The sequence below is a fragment of the Rattus norvegicus genome, chromosome 9, assembly GCF_021556685.1.
Source record: "Rattus norvegicus strain SHRSP/BbbUtx chromosome 9, alternate assembly SHRSP_T2T, whole genome shotgun sequence".
NCBI classification, from domain to species: Eukaryota; Metazoa; Chordata; class Mammalia; order Rodentia; family Muridae; genus Rattus; species Rattus norvegicus.
The window spans coordinates 121,392,043-121,413,023 of record NC_141542.1 but is presented as its reverse complement, the minus strand read 5'-3'; the positions used below and the strand labels follow the sequence as shown (position 1 = coordinate 121,413,023).

At 49.3% G+C, this 20,981-nt stretch overlaps 1 protein-coding gene across 12 annotated transcripts in view; it reads left to right on the top strand.

Moving 5' to 3' along the window:
* Mtcl1 (microtubule crosslinking factor 1) overlaps window positions 1–15,345 on the top strand; it is a 120,682-nt gene extending 105,337 nt beyond the window's left edge. For 4 of the 12 annotated variants that reach the window (XM_087566571.1, XM_087566569.1, XM_087566570.1 and 1 more), the window contains 5 exons: window positions 3,975–4,253; window positions 6,094–6,125; window positions 8,056–9,595; window positions 11,778–11,834; window positions 14,173–15,342. In XM_087566571.1, coding sequence (XP_087422697.1) covers window positions 3,975–4,253; window positions 6,094–6,125; window positions 8,056–9,595; window positions 11,778–11,816 — 1,890 coding nt within the window. In that variant the 3' untranslated portion in view covers window positions 11,817–11,834; window positions 14,173–15,342. 12 annotated transcript variants of the gene reach the window in all.
* Window positions 15,346–20,981: the final 5,636 nt, after the last annotated feature.

Here is a 20,981-nt window from a genome sequence, read left to right as displayed (position 1 = left end):
AAGTCATCATTTCCTGTTTGGTTTAGAGATACAGCACTGTGAAGAGTCTGCCAGATTGTGCCTAGCATCTGTGCTCTGCTGAGTGGGTCTGCCTCGAGTCTGTGCTCTGCTGAGTGGGTCTGCCTTGAGGCAGAAATTCGGAGCTAACAGTGGCCTGTATTCTTATAAAATAAACACCAATTTATCACTTTCTCTCAGCAGACGTGAGCAGATGTCTCTGCCCCAGATGGAGTTCCGATCAAGGGATGATTCCACCCAAATCTAGTTTAGTGAAACATTGAGTTTATATGGGGTACTTATAGGACCACGGGTGAGGGGTTACTTACATGTGGCTACCAGGAGGACACCTCACTGATAAGCCCACCCACCTCAGCACAGTGATTCATGGGGGCTGTACCTATGCTACACATAAACTGCAGGCAGCTCAGCCAACTGGTGTCTCCTTTCTCCACAACTGTTAGTGTTTATGTAACCTTGGAGAAGACTCTCAGTGAATCTGCTCTCCACGCTTCCTAGGTCTCGTACATTGCATGACGCTTTCTCCTCCCTCTGAGAGGCAGTGTTTAATCTCCTGGGAAACAACGGTTACTTGGGACCTTCATTCCCAGCCACTGCTTTGGATTGCTCATCTGACTGTCCCTGCTGTGCCCCAGCGAGGCCGTCGTGCTCCCTGTCATGGACCTTTGAGGATCCCCTTGTCTGGTCATTGTTGATCCTGTCCCAGGCTTCTTCAGCTCTGAAAGACACACTTGCCATAAATTCAGTGGGCATCTAAGGCTTTTGTTTTCTTCAGGGAAATAAGGAATTTCTAGCAAAGAAAACCTTGGCCAGACACAGTTGATGACACTCAGTTTCTGAAGTGACCCAGGGCTGAGCTGTCACCTTACTTTGACACTGTTTGGAGGATGTGTGTGTGTGTGTGTGTGTGTGTGTGTGTGTGTGTGTGTGTGTGTGTGTGTGTGAGAGAGAGAGAGAGAGAGAGAGAGAGAGAGAGAGAGAGAGGTAACAAGGACCAAGGCCTGAGCTTCCTTTCTGTGTCTTAGGTGTTGTATAGCACCCGGCATTTCAGGTGTCCACCCGGTCCTCACGCCTGTTCTGTAGACCCCAGCATCTGTGTAGGACTTCCCTGCTTATCAGAGCGGTCCATGATGAAAGGATGCTGCACACACACAGATTGGGCTCTCAGAAATGGGTCTAATTTCCCACCGAAGCACTCCAGCACCTTAAAGAGTTTTGTAATCACACTGCCTTATTTGAAAAACCAACACGGTAGCCATTTTTTCTGAGAGAGGACTTTGGCTGAAGCGAGCGCCCATGGAGATGTTTGCACAAGTGGAAGCACACATGGGGCTTCATTGCTCACCCAGTTGCTTGCTGGTTTAATGTCTAGGTGTACATTCCATAGATGAACCGAATATGTAACTGAATATCCCCCACAGCACCCACTTGATATCTGACTCCCCGAGAAGCCGTATAACCTTGGCTGTGATAACTTGATACAGTCAAAGAAGTGGCACTAAATCCATTTTCCACTTCCAGAACACGTGCTTCGTGCTTTTCCAGTGTCGTTAAACTACCACATTAATTCCTGCCCCGCACAAGGCGGCGCGTATGGTGAACGACCGTGGAACTGTGGCTAAGGTCACTCAGCGTGTCTCATCTATCCTAGCAGAAGACCTCTTATCTCCTACCCACGTTTGACTGGGGTTGGGGGTGGGGTCGTTAGCTTTTACGTAGTCATACTAGATTTCTCCATAGGACGGATCAGCTCCCAGATCACAGCCACAGAGCATTATCTATCTATCCAGGTACATAGGCAGCTAAGTTAGCTACCTTCAAAACCTGAACGGCCGGCCCACCCTCTAAAACCTGTTCTGGGGTGACCTCCTTCTTCTCACCCAGTTGTGAGGTGACAGTCTTGAGACATAGAACCTGTTCGATTTCCTGTTTGCACTGAATGCTGTTCTGCTGCAGATTGAAAGTACAGTAGTAGGTACGCAGGCCTGGGAAACCTTACCCGCCAAGGGCCCGTTACAGCAGTGCACAGGCATCTCAGCAGCCGGGAAGGCCAGCTCCAGCCACTCCAGCGCACTCCCCCCCTCCCCCTCTCTTTTTTTTAATAAAGGAAACCTGATACTTAGCAGGCCCAGTGCGGACTGCTGCTGGCTGCCCGGGTGTACTTTTGAAGTCCCACTTTACTGAGTTAGAACGCGTCTGCTCACAGCTCTCCTCTTTAGTCGTCCCCTTCACACACACACCCTCGGCACACATTTGCGGCTTCCATCGTGACGCTTGCATCTTTTTCCTCGCCCAAAATAACTTGGGAGATGATCGTGTGTTGGAACTCGAATGGCACTGACATGCGGTAGAGGGATATAATAATAAGCTTCCCTTTTTATGTAACTTTCCTAAGCGAAGCATTTAGCATCATCAAGGGAACCGGGAAGAGAGGGAGGGGGAAAAGAGACAGAAGGAGCTGAGCTCGAACCCAGAGAGATCGGTTTATTCCCCGATTTAATGGCGAACCTGCTGCAGGTTGCCACCTAAATTTTTGCTGCAGATGCCCCGTCTTTAAGAGCTTTCTGTGTGAACACCTCCAAAGTGAGGGGGAAAAATCTGAGTAGAGGGTCGTTTTGTCCTGTGCAGCTTCTTCCCGATGGGCCACAGGCCGCACTTCTGCAAGCTTACAGATGTAGGTTCAAACTGGGTGCAGAGAGGCAGTCTGTAAAGGTGCTCTGGAAAACCGTCTGATCGGGTTTGAGGGGGTTTTAGAAATTCTTCGGTCCCCAGCTCCGAAAAAAAAGACCCCCCCCCCAAAAAAAAAAGAAATTCTTCCACCGTCTCAGCGCTTGAGAACTGGAAATCTCTAGTCGGCCACTGTTTCGGATGAAATCCAATTGCCACTTTGGGTTTCATTAGAAAATTTGCTTATTCGAGAGAATAGTCAATCTAGGAGCACATGCCAGTAAAGATCTCACTGGGAAGTCCTAGGTGAATATGCCTTCAAGCCTCCATTGTAGCTTCAATAAGTGTTTGTAGGGGTGGGGGTGGTGCGGACTATGAGGCACACCCCTGGGACATCCTGACACTCCTCTGTGACTTTAAATGGCTATGTCTGTATCTACCAGTCCCCTATGCCGACTCACCTGTCTGCTCATCTCCAATGAGCTAAGTAACAGCTGAGAAATTACTTCTGCTGGCTAGCCAGCAAGCCACACGACCACAGCTACACCCTGCCATCTCTGAGCGCTGGGATTTGGAGCAGGGCTTTGCAAGTGTTAGGCACGTGCATCCCCAGCGGCTTTATGCCCAACCCCTTCATCTCCAGCCTCTCTCCGAGCGATCTGTGCTTGCCCGTGAATACTCCAGTTTCCCAAGCTAGAACAGCAAGCGCGCCGTACCTAGCCGTCTGCACAGTTACGTTTTAGCCGTCTGGAGCAGAGTTAAAGCCATCTTTTAGCACTGCGTGGCTCTAATCCAGTTCAATCCCTTGAGTTAAATATAGAATTTGTTATCCGCCTTGAATCAGTTAGGGAAAATGTGGTTCACCTCAGGAGTTTGCCATCCACGAAAGTACTCTGTGGAGCGTAACTGAAGTCCTGGTGGTAGTTGCAAATGAAAGTATTAAACCTGATGTTTATTCCCATTAAACTTAAAAAAAATTCTAATTTCCCATGAGCACAGTAAATTATACAACCACAGCAAAGGCCCCTCCAAACAGAAATATTTGCACCAGGAAGGCTTGCATGGTAAACACAGTTTCCACAGCCCTGGTAAAGCACGCTTTCCTTCAGAAAGCATATGCGATCTTGAGGGACATTTTGTAACTAAGGTCAGAACTGTAAGAATGTTTTCTTCCAGCCAAGTCTTTTCAGATAGACACAGGCAACTCGAAGCAGCGGGAAAGGGTGGTCTCAGAGAGATTGTCACGCCGAAAACCAGAAGCTGATTGTTTCTGTTTTTAACACCCCCAGTTACAGAAAGAGAAAAGTCCCCGGAGAAGCGGCAGTTTCCTCTGCAGCCCAAGAGAAGATGACAACCGCCCTTACCCACACCAAGGAAGCCTACACCCGTCCCGTCCTGTGTCCATGTGGCCCTGTGAAGACACTGACTCCATCCCTTTTGAAGACCGGCCGCTCTCCAAACTGAAGGAGTCGGACAGGTGCTCAGCCAGCGAGAACCTGTACTTGGACGCTTTGTCCCTGGATGATGATTCAGAGGACCCGCCACCCCTCAGGAACTGCCTTGCGGAGGTCAGCCTGCGTTTGTCCCCTGAGGTTCCTAATGGCTGGAGGGCGGTGTCCTTAGGTGCGGCCAGTGTCTAGCGCTCATCAAGTTCCCCAGACAACCTGTGCATTGAGCCGCGTGAACTATCGGCATTAGTGATGTGATGGCTGTTGGTGGGCCTGACCTCAATCCTGCTGAAATGCTGGACTGTGGTCCCCTATAATGTGACAACTCTTGAGAGAATACAAAATACAAAAGACAAAATAAAAGTATATTTTTCAAGTTTTCTTGATATCTTAGTACAGTTTTCTGATTCTGGAAAGCTAACAGCTGAGAAGTCTTTCTGTATTAAGAAATTTCTTAACACTTAATAGCTATCACTAAATGGCAGCCACTATATGTAATTTTGGGCGAAGGGAGAAAAAAAATCCAACAATTAGATTGCCGAATGAATGAATTAAGAGAGCCACCAAATATCTGCGACATAGATCACTTTTTCCCCTGTGATGATGTCTTTTTAGAACCTCGTTTTAGGGATAGTGAGACCCTATCTCAATAAAACAGGGATGATTGGACAAGGACACATCTAGGGATCATTGTATGTGAACCAGTTAACGGAGGTTATACTGAATGGCGTTCTTTCAAATACTTCATACTTACAGGGTCTTGTCTCTGGTAGTGTTGAAATATGGAGACGTTACGTGACTTGAATGCACCTGATTCAAAATGCAGAGACCACAGGGTTTCAGATTTCCTATTCTTCCAGGTTTGGGATATTTATGTATACATATAAGGTGACTTAGGGATCGGAGTCAATTCAAACACAGAAATCATTTTAAGGTTCATATTCACCTTACACACGTAGCCTAAAAGTTATCTTATTCAATGTGGTTACTTCATGTGTGAAACAAAGGTCAGAACTGAAAGCTTTTCAGATTTTGAAGTACTCCATATTCCAACCTTCCGGGTTGAGGGATGCCCAACCGTGCAGTCAATGAGGTCAGCGCCTTACTCCCAGTAGTGTGTATCGGGCGGTAGGATGTTCGTCCGCCCTGCCCACAGATCTGCAGGCAATCTCTACTGTCCAGTCTCATAGAAGACAGGGCACAAGGTCAGAGTGGGAACCTTATTCCTCTACACAACGGAAACAGAGACACGATGTCTGTGAGGAGGGGCACCCTTCAGTCTTTCTGTCCAGAGAGACATGGTTCCATTACTCTCAAGGGATTGCTTCTTACAAGCCGTGTCAGCTCGAGAGTCCTTTCCTAATAGACAGACAACCTGTGCGTTTGTGGTGCTGCTGGCCAGCACTGTTCTCGGTGCTGTTAGTCTTTGGATTGTAGCTAAGAATGTTTAAAAGCAAGCAGGGGTCCTGGCCCCAAAGATGCCACACCAACCTTCACGGTAAGATTTAGACCAGAGGATGTCAAGCTACAAACTCTCTCCTCACTGTTACCCTCTGTTCCCACCCCAACACAGACAGACACACGAGCGCGCGCGCCCACACACACACACACACACATACACACACACACTCAGGATTGACAGTTCTTTGAACTCCATAAAGTTGGGAGGTCTCCACAGGAACGCAGGAGGGCTGATTACTCAACTATCTTACTTTTCTCACTTAGCTCCTCCTTCCTGGGAGGTAAGACTACAGAAGCTCCTACCTTCCCATGATGCTTCGGATGCTGCTTTTACTGTTCGACTTCAAAGGGCTCAGGGCAGTGACTTAGGACCTGGCCTGAGTGAGCATTCAAAACCACATCTTAAGGGAGCAGAGCAGAACTAGTCGCGTTAGCACAGACAGGATTCCTAGGAAGCCAAAATCGAGTGATTCCAACAAGTATTTGTTTCCCTTTACAGGAAGAAGAAAGTCGCAAAGGAAATCTTCAAAGGTAAGTAAATGGATTGCTTTTAAATTATTCATCCTGTGAACATGCTTGGTTTTTAGTTACAGCAACAAAAAGGCAACACACGCTGGTATGTGATTTAGGATAAGAACTTCATATTCCATGTACGGAAAGGCCAGCTATTAAATGATCCAAGGCAAACTTTCTTCTCTCGAAGTTCAGAAAGCCTCTCCATCTGTGAGGCGCTGTACTTGCTGTAAACAGGATTTGTTGTTAAAGGCTTTCCTGAGGGAAATGGACTGGGGCTGCTACCCATGTTAGTCACATACCAGCTCCCTGCTTGCGAGTCTCTGATTTTGCCTGTCTTCCCTCTGTAGATGGATATATGAGCTCTCTCAGGTCTTGCCTGTCTTCCCTCTGTAGATGGATACATGAGCTCTCAGGTCTTGCCTTTCTTCCCTCTGCAGATGGATACATTTTATTTCCAGCTGCTGTGTCTCTGGCAGTTTGCCACCTTCACCTTTATCCTTAATTGTCCAGTGAACTTGGATGCTGTAAATGACTGTCTCTGTGTCAGCCCCTGACGGCTGTTGTCCACACAACCGAGATTGTTGCCTAGGCATGGATCTGCCCTTCTCCAGTCTTCCCCAGGCAACCGAAAGTCTACTTGTGGGCTTGGACTCTAGGAGCAATTTGCATATGCCTCTTAATGATCTGTTCCCGTGGGTCTGGGACTTAAGTGCTTTGGGCCTCAAGTTTCCACAGCCATAAACAGGAGAGCTTCAGTTTCTCTTTTCTCTGTGTAGCTTCTGTGTATGGACTTGTAGGAAGTCAATGGTATCTGACACAGAGGAGTAGCACGTAGCTGTCACTCCACCGACTGCTCTCCCCCATCCACACAGCAGCTTTAGCTTCGTGTTGAAGGTGAAGGCTTGGAGCCCTTTGCTTCTGATAACCCAGGCCTCCCACCGTTCTGTTGCCTTTTTGCATGATAACCGTGTTTTTATATTTTACTGGCTTCTCTCAATTTCAAAAGTAGTCAATTACAGATTATAATCTATAAATAGCATCTAAATGTCCAGTGCAAAACCACTGACCCCTCCCTGGCTGTGCGGCCCCTGACTTCTAACAATATGGTGGGTCCTGCCACACCTCCTGCATCAGGAGGTGCCCAGACATGCTTCCAGTAGTCCCAGTCTTATTATGTCTCCAACATGGCTCCTTCTAAGTGTCCCTCTATTCTTACTTATCTCCAAGCTCCTCCATCCAGCTCATCCCAGAACCAGGAAGCCCCCACCCATTGTTTCCACTGACCGTTCTGTGTAGCCACCACTGAGAGGACACGCTGGTTCACAGGGTAGCCCAGCCTGGCTTACTTATTAACAGGTTCTGTAGGGCTAGGGCTGTGCTAGAACCCTAGCTATAAACTCTATCAGGTGAGGGGAAACTAATCTAGTGTGATGGTGTCCATCTTGCCTCCTACTTGGGCTGCAGTTGGAGATTCCAAGTCACACAGGTTCTGTCACCTCAGGTGGCGGGAACATCCAGCTCCCACCTATGCTTGCCCTGGTGGATAGACCGACTGCATGAAGGCCCCAGCCACCTCCTGACTTGTGCAGTATGCCACCCACCACCTCTGTGATTGTGGAACACAATCAATTTAGGTCGGATCGAAACGGGCAGAGTTAAAACATCAGTGTTGAGGCCACACCCACGCTCATACCCATTGGCTACCAAGTCCAGCTATTGCCTTGTCACACTTGTCTTCTCCTTTCCCACTGTCCGTGGATCTAAGGGAGTTTGTCACTTATAGAGGACAGTAAAGACACGGGCATTCATCAGGTGAGCATATCAGCACTCAGAGGATATCAAGTGGCCGGCCCACGCTTTAAGAGGTAGAAGCAGGCACCTCCGTGGCTCTGTCCTGTGCAGAGCATGACCCAGGAGCTGACACCGGTTCTGCATCTTTCCCTAGGGCAGTGTCTGTGTCCTGTATGTCTGAGTTCCAGCGTCTGATGGACGTCTCCCCGTTCCTGCCTGAGAAGGGCCTACCATCTGCCAGCAGCAGGGAGGATGTCACTCCACCCTTGTCCCCCGATGACCTGAAGTACATCGAAGAATTCAACAGCAAAGACTGGGACTACACATCCCCCAGGGCTGGGGCGGATCGGCCTCCAGACCTCTGGGCAGACAGGACCGAGGTGGGTCGGGTAGGGCACGAGGCCACAGCGGAGCCTTGTCCCGACTCCTCCTGGTACCTGACCACAAGTGTCACCATGACTACAGACACCATGACCAGCCCAGAGCACTGCCAGAAGCAGCCACTGCGGACCCATGTCCTCACCGAGCAGTCTGGGGTGCATGTGCTGCACAGCCCGCCTGCCATCCGCCGGGTTGACAGTATAGCATCAGGTGGTGAGGGCAGGAGCCGAGTGGACCCTGAGGGCCCCTTTCCCATGAGCAGAGCAAGAGGGAACCTGGCAGATGCCAAGGGTGGTCATCCAGAACCTGTGCTCAACAGGTGGCCTTGCACCCCACCCAGACACCCCCGAGACTGTGTGGAGGGGTCTCTCCGCCCCCTCGACAGACCTCTCTGCCCCTCCCTGGGATTTGCCTCCCCTCTGAACAGCCTAGATATGTCTAGGAACATGAGTGATGACATGAAGGAGGTGGCCTTCTCCGTCAGGAATGCCATGTGCTCTGGTCCTGCCGAACCCCAAGTCAGGGACATGGCTTGCCAGACCAATGGGTCTAGGACAGCAGGGACACAGACCATCCAGACAATCAGTGTGGGCCTGCAGACTGAGGCCCTGCGTGCCAGTGGTGTCACCAGCAGCCCCCACAAGTGTCTCACGCCAAAAGCCGGAGGTGGCACCACACCTGTGTCTTCTCCTTCCCGCAGCCTTAGGAGCAGACAGGTGGCCCCCGCCATTGAGAAGGTGCAGGCCAAGTTTGAACGCACCTGCTGCTCCCCAAAGTACGGTTCTCCCAAACTTCAGAGAAAGCCCCCCTCAAAAGCTGACCAGCCAAACAGCAGGACCTCACCAGGCATGCCCCAGAAAGGGTTCAGTGAGTCGGCTTGGGCCCGCTCCACTACCACGAGGGAGAGCCCTGTGCACACCACCATCAATGATGGCCTCTCCAGCCTTTTCAACATCATCGACCACAGTCCGGTCGGGGTGAGGGCCGGGAGCCGATCTCGATCAGCAGAACCTCGACAGGAGCTGGGTCCAGGCCAGGAAACAGGCACCAGTTCCCGAGGAAGGTCGCCCAGCCCCCTAGGGGTAGGCTCAGAGATGTACAGGGAGGATGGTGGAGAAAGCACACCAGTGAGACAGGACCTATCTGCACCCCCTGGCTACACGCTCACTGAGAACGTGGCCCGGATCCTCAACAAAAAGTTGTTGGAGCATGCCTTAAAGGAGGAGAGGAAGCAAGCCACCCATGGCTCCTCAGGTCTCACCAGCGACAGCCACCCTGGAGAAGCAGTGCCAGCTGAACCAGGATCCATGGAGGTAAATTGGGTAACTGCTCCCTTCTCCGTTAGGCTGCCCAGCATAGGACGCCCACAGTGGACCCTGGGCAGCGGTTCCAGGAGTCTGTGTAGCTTGGGCAGGAATGGAGTCAGGATGGGACAGAACAGGCAGAGAGACAAACCCAGAGTACCTCATAAGCAGGTTTACTGTAACTCCCCAGAGTCCTGAGCTGGGTCTTGTCCCAGCTCCATGCCCTGGTCTGATGTGCGTTTGCTCTGTATGTGTGGTATGGTGCAAGTGTAGAAACTCAGTAAGCAGGAGCTGTGCATGTGTGTCTGTCTGTCAGGATCTCTATGCACTGCAGCTCTTTGTGTGTGGTTGCATGAGGGGCGTGTTTCAGTGCGTTTGGATAACGGACACCAAATTCTTTCCTTGGGAACTACAAGAACGGCGTGTGGATTCTCAGGCCACCTCAGTACAGACCAGCAGTTTGTCATCTTTTAAACCAACCATTTTCATTGGAATCAGGTAATAGATACTGTTGGGGGAAAAAGTGTGCCGCAATAGAACGTGGCAATGGTGACACAAATCTGTCAGCACTGGATTCTCCTGATACGGATGCCCACATGTACCCTTGCACCAAAAACAAACATAAACACAAAACAAAAGACACAAGCATACAAGGGCTCTCACAGGCGTGATATCATACTACGTTAGCACTTGGGAGGTAGAGGAAGGTGTGGCTCTTTGAGGTCTAGGCCATCCAAAGCTACGTAATGAGAACCTGACTCAAAGGGAAAGAAGTCCTATGGTCCTATGTCCACAGCAACAGGAAGCAACCTGATAATAGGAGTGGTGACAGGGTTTATGCCTCACTGTCACTGCGGTGCTGACAGAGTAGGTCTGACTAGTAAGCAGTCACAGGACTGCAAGTCCTAGGATCCCGGATGCATGCATGTTCGTGAGCATCGACCAAGCCCAGCCCACATACAGCAAGGGCAGCGGTCGGAACACAGCTGAATACTCCCAGGCTTCTTACTCACCACTCCCTGCATGGCACCAGGCCTGGCTTCCTGATGACAGAAAGAGAAAGGTGTATTTTCTTTGTCTCCCTCAAATTACTCACAGGGGAGAAATGACTAAGCTCCCCATCCAGCCCTTAAAGGAACACTTAACTCAAAACAGAGTTCTAACCAGAAGTAGGTCAGGCCAATGTGGACTCTTGACAGTCACCTATGGAAACAGCTGTTCCGTGACCTGCCCCTTCCCAAGGTCTACGGTGTCAGGACAGGTTGGTCACACACTCTGAAAAGAATGGATGTCGTAGGGTAAGAGTTCTCAGGTAGTAAATGGTGTCTTCTCTCATCTAAACCTCCAAAGTTTACCACTGAACCTCAGGAACCCTCAGATAAGTTCTCGTGGCTTGGGAGGGTGTGTTTGTATGTGCCTTCAGCTAAGACAGCTTCCTATAGGGCATCATCAATTGGCTATCCTAAGTGTCTACTCATTAGAGACCAGAGAGATTTATTTGGGGCAGCAAAGACCGTTTGTATTCTTGATGGTGTTTAGAGCAACCTGCTAATGTAACACAGAAGACATGCTCTCTCCCCTTTCTCTCAGACGTTTGCACAGTCTGGATGCCAGGAGAATCAATCATTCCTGTTTGGATTGACCCCTCATAGTAGTCCCATTGGAAATCACGTTACATCTCTTGGTGAATGTGTGGTTTTCACACCCAGATAAGCAGAGTCGCTGGTGTTTTTCCTAGCCTGTGCCAAGCACCCTGTGTGGTATCGTTACTAGGATCTCAACATCTGAGAGACAGAAAATGTTTCTCCCCTGCTTCCCTCTCACCCCTCAAGGGACCCTGGCCTGCCTCTTGTGATCAGAACAAACCAGACTGTGTAACCAGCCATGCTATTGTCCCCCCCCCCCCCCGGGGGGGGGCCTTTGCCATGGAAGTGCTGTCAGAGAGCTGGGAGGCCCCTGCCCCTCAGTTCTGCTTCCTCCAGTGTGTTGGCTCACAGCGGAAGACAATCCTATGAGCTGAGCCACGGTCTCCTTCTGCCTGGCCTCCCTCCGAGTGAACCCAGAGGACAGCATTCCCTCCTGGAGGCCATCTTGGAGCAGGGCCTATATTTGTATTGTTTTGTTTTCAACATACTTTCCAACCGACTTGTTTATTTTTTTCTCTTCTTTCTCTCTCTGTCCGTCTGTCCAGAACCAAACTGTCTTACTAACTGCCCCGTGGGGACTCTAGCCCTGCCTGCCTCACACTGTAAGTGCTTCTTCCCGCCTCCACCCGCCCACGGAGTTGTGTGTGTAGCTGAGGTGCTTGTGGTTGGCGCTCGGCATCCATCATCATCATCTGTGGACATCCACTCACCCCCAGGGGACAGACACTGAGCTCACACACCCCATTTTGCCCACCTCTGGGGTGAACTACTTAGGATATAGGGTACTGCTAAAGTTTCTCCTCTCGCGCAGTTGAACAGAGAAGCCCTGGCCAGGAGGGACCACTCGGGAGTCTGTCTTTTCCTGTGGGAGTCTTTGGCTTTAGACTTACCCACCACTGCTCACTGGCGTTTCGGTGTTGCCGTGTGCTGGGGCATGGCGTGCATCATGTGCTGAGCCTTCTCTCTCTTGTTTTTCAAACAAATATGAATCAAGGGCAGACCCAAAAGTCTCTTGTCCTTCCAAGTGAGTCCAACCGTGAAGAAGTTAGTTTCTTGATAAGAAGGAACTGAATGAATCGTAACAGACATTCCTGCTCCGGGTGTTTTTGAGACCTCTGTGCACAGCCATTAGAGCCTGGATGGAGTGAGACCGTAAGAAAGGATGCATTTTGGGTCGAGTTAAGGATGCAGTCAGCCTCCTGATCTACCCGAAGTTAATAATAAAAATAGAGCCACACTTATTAATCGGCGTGGCGCACGCCTTTATCCCAGCGTTACAGAGGCGGAAGCAGAGGATATCTGGGTTTGAGGCCAGCCTGGTGTACATAACAATGTCTTGGGGGAGACACAGCGACCATCACATACAAGGTGTGTCCCCATAGCAGGGTGGGGGAAACAGCCAAGAAAGTGTCAGGGAAAGCCATTTCCACACAGCCACCTCACTGGCTTCTGGATTCCGGACAACGTTGCTTGTCTGTGTGCTGGTGCTCTTATAAGGAAAATGTTCATTTTCTGCATAGCAAGGCTGCATGGTTTTTCCTGCGCAAACCTTCGATGCTAGTGAGGAGGGTGGGGTGACCTCTGAGAAAAGCTTGCTCCCATTCACCCTCAGAAGGAAGATCGGCTAGATAACCCTGAAGCCACTCCAACATTTATTATAGATGCACGTGTTCACTCTGACAGTAGTGGGTGCGAGGACACAGATTTCTCAGACCATCCCTACCCTTCTCCCCGAACTATGAGATGACGTAGTGAGACAGTTTCAGGCAGCACGCTGATTTGAATGCGGTAGCTATAAGTACATTCTGTCTGTCAGGGTACCATCTGCATAAGGGCCCAGGGAGGCCCCTCCTAGGTCAGGTAAGATGCCTGCCAAACATCTGATGGAATACTCTCAGTGTTATTTCCTTTTTTGCTGGCCCCTCAGGAATAAGGGAAAGACTGCCCTATTACTCCATTGCTCTTGCTGGGTGCCTTGCTGCTCTTGGGGCTGCTCTTGGGTCATGCCATCCTCACTGGCCATCTCCAGGCATCGGCTGCCATATTTCATCTCCCCCCCCAAGAGCCATCATCGCCCGTCCACTGGACACAGCCTCTGCTCCTCCACCCCTCACTGTCTCTTCATCCAGGGGTCTTTCACTGTTAGTCACGTCTAACTCTTGTGTTTCACCTCCTGACTTCTCACGGGGCCTTATTCCACGACACCGTCCATGATTCACACATCGTGTGACGCAGCTTTCCTCATCCCCGGTCCCCGACACGCAGGTGAAGGACACGGAACCTTACATTCCTTTTAAACAAGCAAGAGGCCACAGATGACTTGCATCATGGCCGAAGGTTGTGTGTCACATGGTCAGCCCTTAGATTGTTACAGTGGCTGAAACACAAGTGTGGTGAAGCCCTAGTTGTAGGAACATGATTAAAATGTCTGAATGCACCGGGTTCCCCCCCAACACACAACTTGTGGGAGTTTGTTTAGCCTGCTGCCAGTCACCTTGGAATAAGCAGAGTTCCGTTTGAACCCCGTTGCTAATACAACTGGATGTAACCCTAGGTCCCTGGACCTCAGTAGACTGAGATCCCTCGAGACCAGCTCAGTAGCTGAAAGGATCCTTCAAAGGCTCAAGGGTGAACCTGGGACAAGGTGGACCCAGTTGTTACTTCATCTTCTCTGTGTTCCAGCCCAGTTCTGGAGATGCCCTACAAGTCATCGAGTTGCTATGTTCTGTCACAGTGCACTAGGTCACGTCACTAATCATTCATGTGGAATGTCTTACCGGTCATTTTAAGTTACTCCATGCATGCAGTAATCATTCAGACGCTGAACCTGCCTGGTCTCTGTCCATTTGACTTCAATGTGTTTGGAGTATGTTGGGGTGTTGCCCACATGAGTAACACCCCAGGTCTGAGTAACGCTATCTCCCTCTCTCGGCTCTGAAGGAACTGCCTTGTTCTGCGCTCGCGCCATCCCTAGAGCCCTGCTTCTCCAGGCCAGAGAGACCAGCAAACCGCCGCCTTCCATCCCGTTGGGCCCCACCTTCCCCTACTGCCTCTCAGTCTCAGTCACCCGGAGACCCAGTGTCCTTGGAGGAACGCGGTGAGGAGGACCCACCTGAGGAGAAGCCACACCCATGACAGGAAGCAAGCTTGCATGGATGTTCACCGGAATAATTCACTGTAATTTGCATAACCAGACTATCACCCTCAACCAACCTTCGCCCCCAAAAGAAAGACGTAGCTTTCTCAAGGTCAAAGGATGTTTTTCAAAAACACACGGCTACTACTGAATGTTCAACCCGGTAAACTGAGTTGTTTCGGGAATGAAGCAGTAAACGTGCCTGTAATAATTTTTTCATAGCTCAGAAAACTATTTTTGTCTCCATCTTTTTTACACACGGTATATTAAACAAAAAGAGGTAAATAAGGTATAAACAGATTTAAGAGTTTTAAAAACAATGTACATTTTAAGAGCTCTCGAGCGCCCTTGTCCTCGGTCCTGCCTGCTTGTTGATAAATCTGCACTGTTCCGCTCCGGTGGGTTCTCTGTTGTTCAGAGTGTTCTAAGTTAAATTTTATTTTGTCCAGTCTTAATTTTTTTTTTAGGAGTGTTTTATTTCATGCTTCAGACTGTCTAACTCAGCGAACTTTTTGTCGTGAAAAGGCCAAGAGGCCAGAAGACAAGAGTGTCTGTAATCTGGAAAGATGCAGGTTAACGTTTGGGAAAAGGTACGGACCCTTCAGATGGACTTAAGACACCTCGTGACCCATCCGCTCGGCCTGACCGCACGTCCTCGGGCACTTGTACATACATACATTGCTCTGTCCCTGCCCTTGCCTGCGTGTGCGTCGGTCCAGTCCACTGTAACTTGTTCCTTGTACTGTATGTACTGTTGCTGTCGGTCCCTTGTACCAGTGAGACGACAGCACCATTTTTTTTTAAATTATTGTCAAAACATTTAACTGATGTTGTACAAAGCTCACTCGACATTTCCTTGTTTAAGGAAAAGCACTACAAAAATCACGAGGAGGCCAAACTGAGACAGACGAAGGTGCCTCAGGGTCTGCCTGAGACCTCAGTGACACGGTAATAAAGTCCTTACAAGGAAGCAACAAGGTCTTGGTGTCACCGTTCATCCCCGTCTTCCTCAGTTCTAAATGGATCTCTGGGTTTTCCGTAGCTGGCAGAGGGCATGGGGATGAAAGGGAGGGGCTGTACACACCAGGAAACAGGGACACAGCGCTAGGTATCACTCCATCTCCATGTGGATTCGCAAGCCGGCATGTTGGTGTTGGGGGTGGAGTTATGAAGGAGTGCTGAGCAGCACAGAACTGTTTAGAAAGGCCAGAGCTTCTGGCTTTGATGTTTCATTAACCCAATGGTCCTCTTTTTATACAGATGAGGTAATAAGGCCTCTTCCCAGGGTCATGTAGTTCTTCCTTAAATAGCTTCAAGACAAGTGTTAGTGGGGAGAGGAGCAGTTGCAGCCCTGATGTCACATTGGTGGAGAAGTTAAGCGGAGTCGCCTAACATTCCTTTATCCATGTAACAGTTACTGTGTAGCCAGCTTTCTCCATGTGGATACAAGTAGCTTCTGGGCTGAACTAATAAGACTCATATATAGATACTTTTCACAGCAGTTTTATGCATAACAGCCAAAAACAGACACAGCATACATGTCCACCCACAAACCAGTGGAGAAACAAAATGTGTGCACTCAGTGGAATATTAGCTGGCAGCAAGAAACAAGGATGTTGTGGTACTCTCATTGTGGGTGAACCTTGAGATACGTCAGTCACGAATAACTGTGATTTCCACCCGTGTGATATTTACTAACCCAGTCAATGGTAGAGACAAACTGAAATAGTGGTTACTGCGAGTTGAAGGCAGGCGAGAAGGGAGCTGGCATAAGATGGTGGTAGAGCTTCAGTATAGCATAAAGAAAAGATGACGAAGGTAATAGTAATGACTGTCCAACAGCAAGATACACTTGGTGCTACCGAATTACCTTAGCGGGACTAGCACAAGAAAGCTATCACACGTTTTACCACAATCAGAACTTTTTAATGCAGAAAATAAAAATTTTCACACAGCCACAGTAGATAGAGCCACAAACAGCTTCTCAGCAGGTCGGTGTTTGCGGTAGCTGAGCTATGGCTCCGTGGGAGTTCCTAGCATGTTTGAAGCCTTGGCTCAGTCCCTAGTCTTAGAGACAGAAAGCAATGCTGACAGCTGCAGACCAGCACAGGGGGAGCTGAGAGGCTCCCAGCAGGAGCTGGGGCTGCTGACTCTAAGTCCCCTGCATCCTTACTCTGAGAGCAGCATCCAAGGTATCTGATGGTGCCCATCCCTCCTGTTAGTGTGGGAGTCCCAGAGAAAGGCATTCTCACCAAGGTTTCCTGAAACTTGATATTCCTTATCTCTTTGGAATAAATCACATCTTGGTAACAGGCTGGCCCAGTATTGGAGTTGGGAGCTGTTAGAATAGGAAAAGAGGATGCCTGGGGGGCAGCGTGGGCTTTGTATTGCTACAGGACACCCCAAATTACAGGAACGAAGTCTGGTCACCAGGATCTCGGTTGGACCAGGTAAACTTCCCAGTAGGTCAGACAGTGTAAGTAAGCATCATTCCAGGGTGAATGGCAGAGAGGTATAGAAAGCCCTAATAAGAGCCGTCCCATCAGGCATCTGGCTAGCCGCAGACCTCCATGAACAAAGCCACCTGGAGTCTCCAAATAGTTAGGTCTATGGTGGAGCCATTCAAGACTGTAGGGTGAAATCATGTTCCGCTGGTCGGTCCGAACGCTAACAAGGCAGCTCTGTGGGTTTGGGGGTCTGTTCTGAAGGCAGAACCGCCGTCTGCAGGGAAGGGTTCAAGGGAAGCATCTCAGCCAGCCGCTACTCACGCACCACCTGCTCTCCCATCCTAAAGAAAGACGTGGCAGATTCCAGGAAACAAGACTCACTCACCAGCACGCCCTGCCCAATGGTGGTTGGCAGCTCCAGCCCCCCGGAGACCTCCGCAAGCTACAGTGGACGGCTGTGTACTGGCTCCAGGAGGTAACGTGCTACGTCGAGGTTTCCAATGTCATGCATCTAGTTTCATATGGGTGCACATAATTCTAATTTTTTCTTTACCCTTGTCTATAAGAGGGCCCAGAGGCCTGAGAATACTTAACCTCTTAAGTTTTTATTAAATGCACCTAATGGTTTGCTATGCGTAATGAGTGTCACTGGGTCAAGTGGGTCACCATTCCCAGCTCATACAGGAACGCCTCCTTCTCCCTCTTTTCATCAAGAGCCCCTGAACATCTCTTCATGTACTCCCAGCTGGCCTTGAACTCAGTCCTCCGTCGTGGCATCCCTGTCAAAAGTCCCAAACACAGCACAGTGCCACTTCAGCCTTTGCACCAAACACTGGAGCTGTGGAGTTTTCAATTTCAGCTATTTTGCATATTCATGTCACCTGAAAAGCGGGACTGCCTGTTTCGTTTTATTTCCTAATATGTCGTTGGTTTTTCTAAAAGTTGTGCTAAAATATATGTAGTATAAATTTTGCCATTTAAACCCTTTCTTATTTGCTTTTTTTTTTTTTTTTTTGTTTATTTGTTTTTGTCAGACAGTGTCATTATGTATCCCCTGGCTGTCCTGGAACTCAAATCTACAGACCAGGCTAGCCTCAAACTCACAGCGATCCTCCTGCCTCTGCCTCCTGGGTGTTGGGATTAAAGGTGTGCACCATCCCACTTGGCATTTAAACCATTTAAAAAGGTGCATTTCAGTGGTAATTAATTCACAACGCTTTCCCAGCCACTACCACTATTTTGCAGACACTCCAGGACACCCAGATGCATTAACCATGCCCCACACCCCGCATGCATGGATCTAGTTTTATTCTCCAGGGTCTTGCTTACCTAGGGAATCTCCTGCAAGTCATTTGTAGACTGCAGCCTCATGTGTCTCGCTTTTCTCTCTTAGCACAGAGGTTTTAGGGGTCGCTTATGTTGTAACGGTAGCAACACTTCATGCTGCCTGTTTGTTTGGTTGGCTGATTTTTGGTTTTTCAAGGCAGAGTTTCTCTGTGTAGCCCTGGCTGTCCTGGAACTTGCTTTGTAGACCAGGCTGGCCTCTGCCTCTAAGGTGCTGGAATTGAAGCATGGGCTGCCACCACCAGGTTGACTTCATTCATGTTTATGGGTGTATAATAATCCGCTGTGGGTTGTTTGTATCTATTTAGTAGCTAGTAGTGTATGTCTATTTTTAAAACAAAAGAAAACCTTTGATTACCTTTAAACCACTTGGAGCATTCCCTCCAAAGGAGACGATTCACAGTGAGGAGCGGGGCCAGGCACCGTGGAGTCTTTAGACTTCCTCGTTACAAGAGGTTCACTGTACTTAGGTTTGTCTTGATTTTCTTTGATTGCATACTGGCCTTTTGGCATCTCTCTCTGAGCACAGAGCACATCAGAGTATTATACAGCAAGAACTCAGGCTGAGTCACAGACAAGCTATTTTAGTGCATTTGAAGACACTACATATTTAAAGCACTTGGACCCAGAATCCATATGGCACTGAGAGCCAGAGATCTGGGCCAAATCCTGGTTCAAACACATGTAGCATCAGGCACTTCTCCGAGACTCAGGGGGAAAAACACAGCAATAATGCCCAGGTCGCTAGAACAGTGTAAGGATTAAGGCTGCAATTGCATCTACCGTATGCAAGATACCATGTGCAAATTTGCAAGCAGCAGAGACAGACAGAACGACACACAGCAAAAAGGAAAGTTTGGTATAGAGAGCAGCTGTTGCCAAAGGGGGCCCATTTTGTCTGCCACCAACTATACCAATCCTCAGAGTTCTTGGGCTTAAGTCTGCCTTCCCAGGGTTGCAGTGCAGAAACAGGTGGTCTGGGGCGGGAAGGGTGCAGGCTGGAGGTAAGGGACATGAAAAAGTCAGCGTGCATAGGCTGAATGACACTTCTTAGGGCAAGTGTGGCCGTTCAGGAAATGGCACATTAACGTGACCCAAAGGGTGGAGTGTAGCGACTTTGTGAGAACCCTGGGATTTCGGTCTCTTTGAAAAACACAGGAACATTGTAACAACATGCTTCCACTTTAGTCCCAGGTGTGGGGATGTGAGGCTGCTTTGGACTGCCTGCAGCAGCTGACCACGATTTGCCCTCATGCTGTAGCAGATAGTTTCTCCAGTTGTGTGATGTTTGGAAATCTGGGAGCTTTTCATAGGGTGCGTAAACGCAAGAGCCCCAAGAGGTGGCCGATGGTTGTTGGTCATTTAGGGAGGTTGGTTGAAGTTTGTTAGTAGCCACAGTCATAAAAGAAACAAAAGGAAAAAAAATAATTAGATTCAGGGTTTTTCTAGTTCCTCTCTTCCCTGTATCTTTGTGTACTTCCTATTTAATGCTAAAGGGTGAAATCAGAGGAATAAAGGGTAGGAAAAAGAACCCACCAAACAGCAAAGGCCACCTACAGTAGGAGCTTTCAGTTCACTGATGTCACAAGACTGACCATCAGACACTGTCATAGGACGGAGTCAGTGGCTCCAACAATTTTGAGCCAGACAAATCCTTAGAACAAAACAAAGAACAGTTGTTTGTCAAACCAGCAGGTCTCTGCCACCTTATCAATGCCTTAAATGACATCCAAGGCCAGTGACAGCAGGTACACTAAGCTTCATCCGGGTCTTCTCTGAGTTTCAAAGGAAAGGAGAATGGCTCCGGTCTCTTACAAGGGGGAAAAAAGGTATTAATTAATTTTGTTGCTGGGAGCTGGTTTCATGACTAAGAGGGTTCCCCAGGTGCCATTCGTGTACCGTTGGGGTAGGGGTGGGGTGGGAATCTAAACGAAATGCTGTCACTATGCAAACATCCTTGAGGGAAGGTAGGGTAAGCACCACGTGTTCCTGAAAGTGGAGATCCGTGTGGCTAGAGGGTGGGATAGGGGCTCTGGAGAAAAACAGAGGAGAAATCAAGGGGCCGTGGGGAGACCTGGGGGCCCGTGAATGACGGTTTGGGTTTTCTAGATGGGAAAACAAAGGCGTTGGCGATAATGAGCGGAGGAGGAGCTCCAGAAAGCACCGGAAGAGGAAGAGGCGGAGAAGGAGGCTCCCAGGCCCAAGGCTCCAGTGCTGAGGCAGGGGGAGCTCACAAAAGAACAGGGCGGTGGGGTCTGCTGCCGAGAACCTACACACTGACCAGGAGCCCAGAGCTAACCCTAGTTGTTCAGTTAAAAGCCCTTATTTATTCTGTAGCTTCCTAGGCCCGGCAGCTAAGAAGCCTGTTTCCTCTCAAAGTCCCTCCCGTTCACAGCGAGGTCCTCAGGGCTTTGTGCTGTGCTTCTCTAAGGTTAGACACTTGTAAGCAATCATTGGAGATTGGTAATTTAGCAAAGTAAGTGTTTGTCTGTCTTAACCATTCTGTGAGGGGATAGCGGAGGTCCCTGGATGTAGACCTGGTTAGAGAGAGCTGCAGGGGCCGGTTTGTCAGTGCCGCAGGATACAATCTGAATGGGATGGATGGGAAGAAATCTTGACCTATTTCCCTAGCCTAGTTCTCATGGGATTGGGACAACCTATCTTACCGTAAAGGTTTGCTCCGTGATTTTATAGCAAACTACTAACCATCAGCAAGGACCCCCGAGAAGGCACACAGATCCCAGAGACCCCACAGTGACCGTGGAATGAATTTACATCAACCCGTGGTACCTCTGTCCCTTACAAATACCATTTCAGATTGA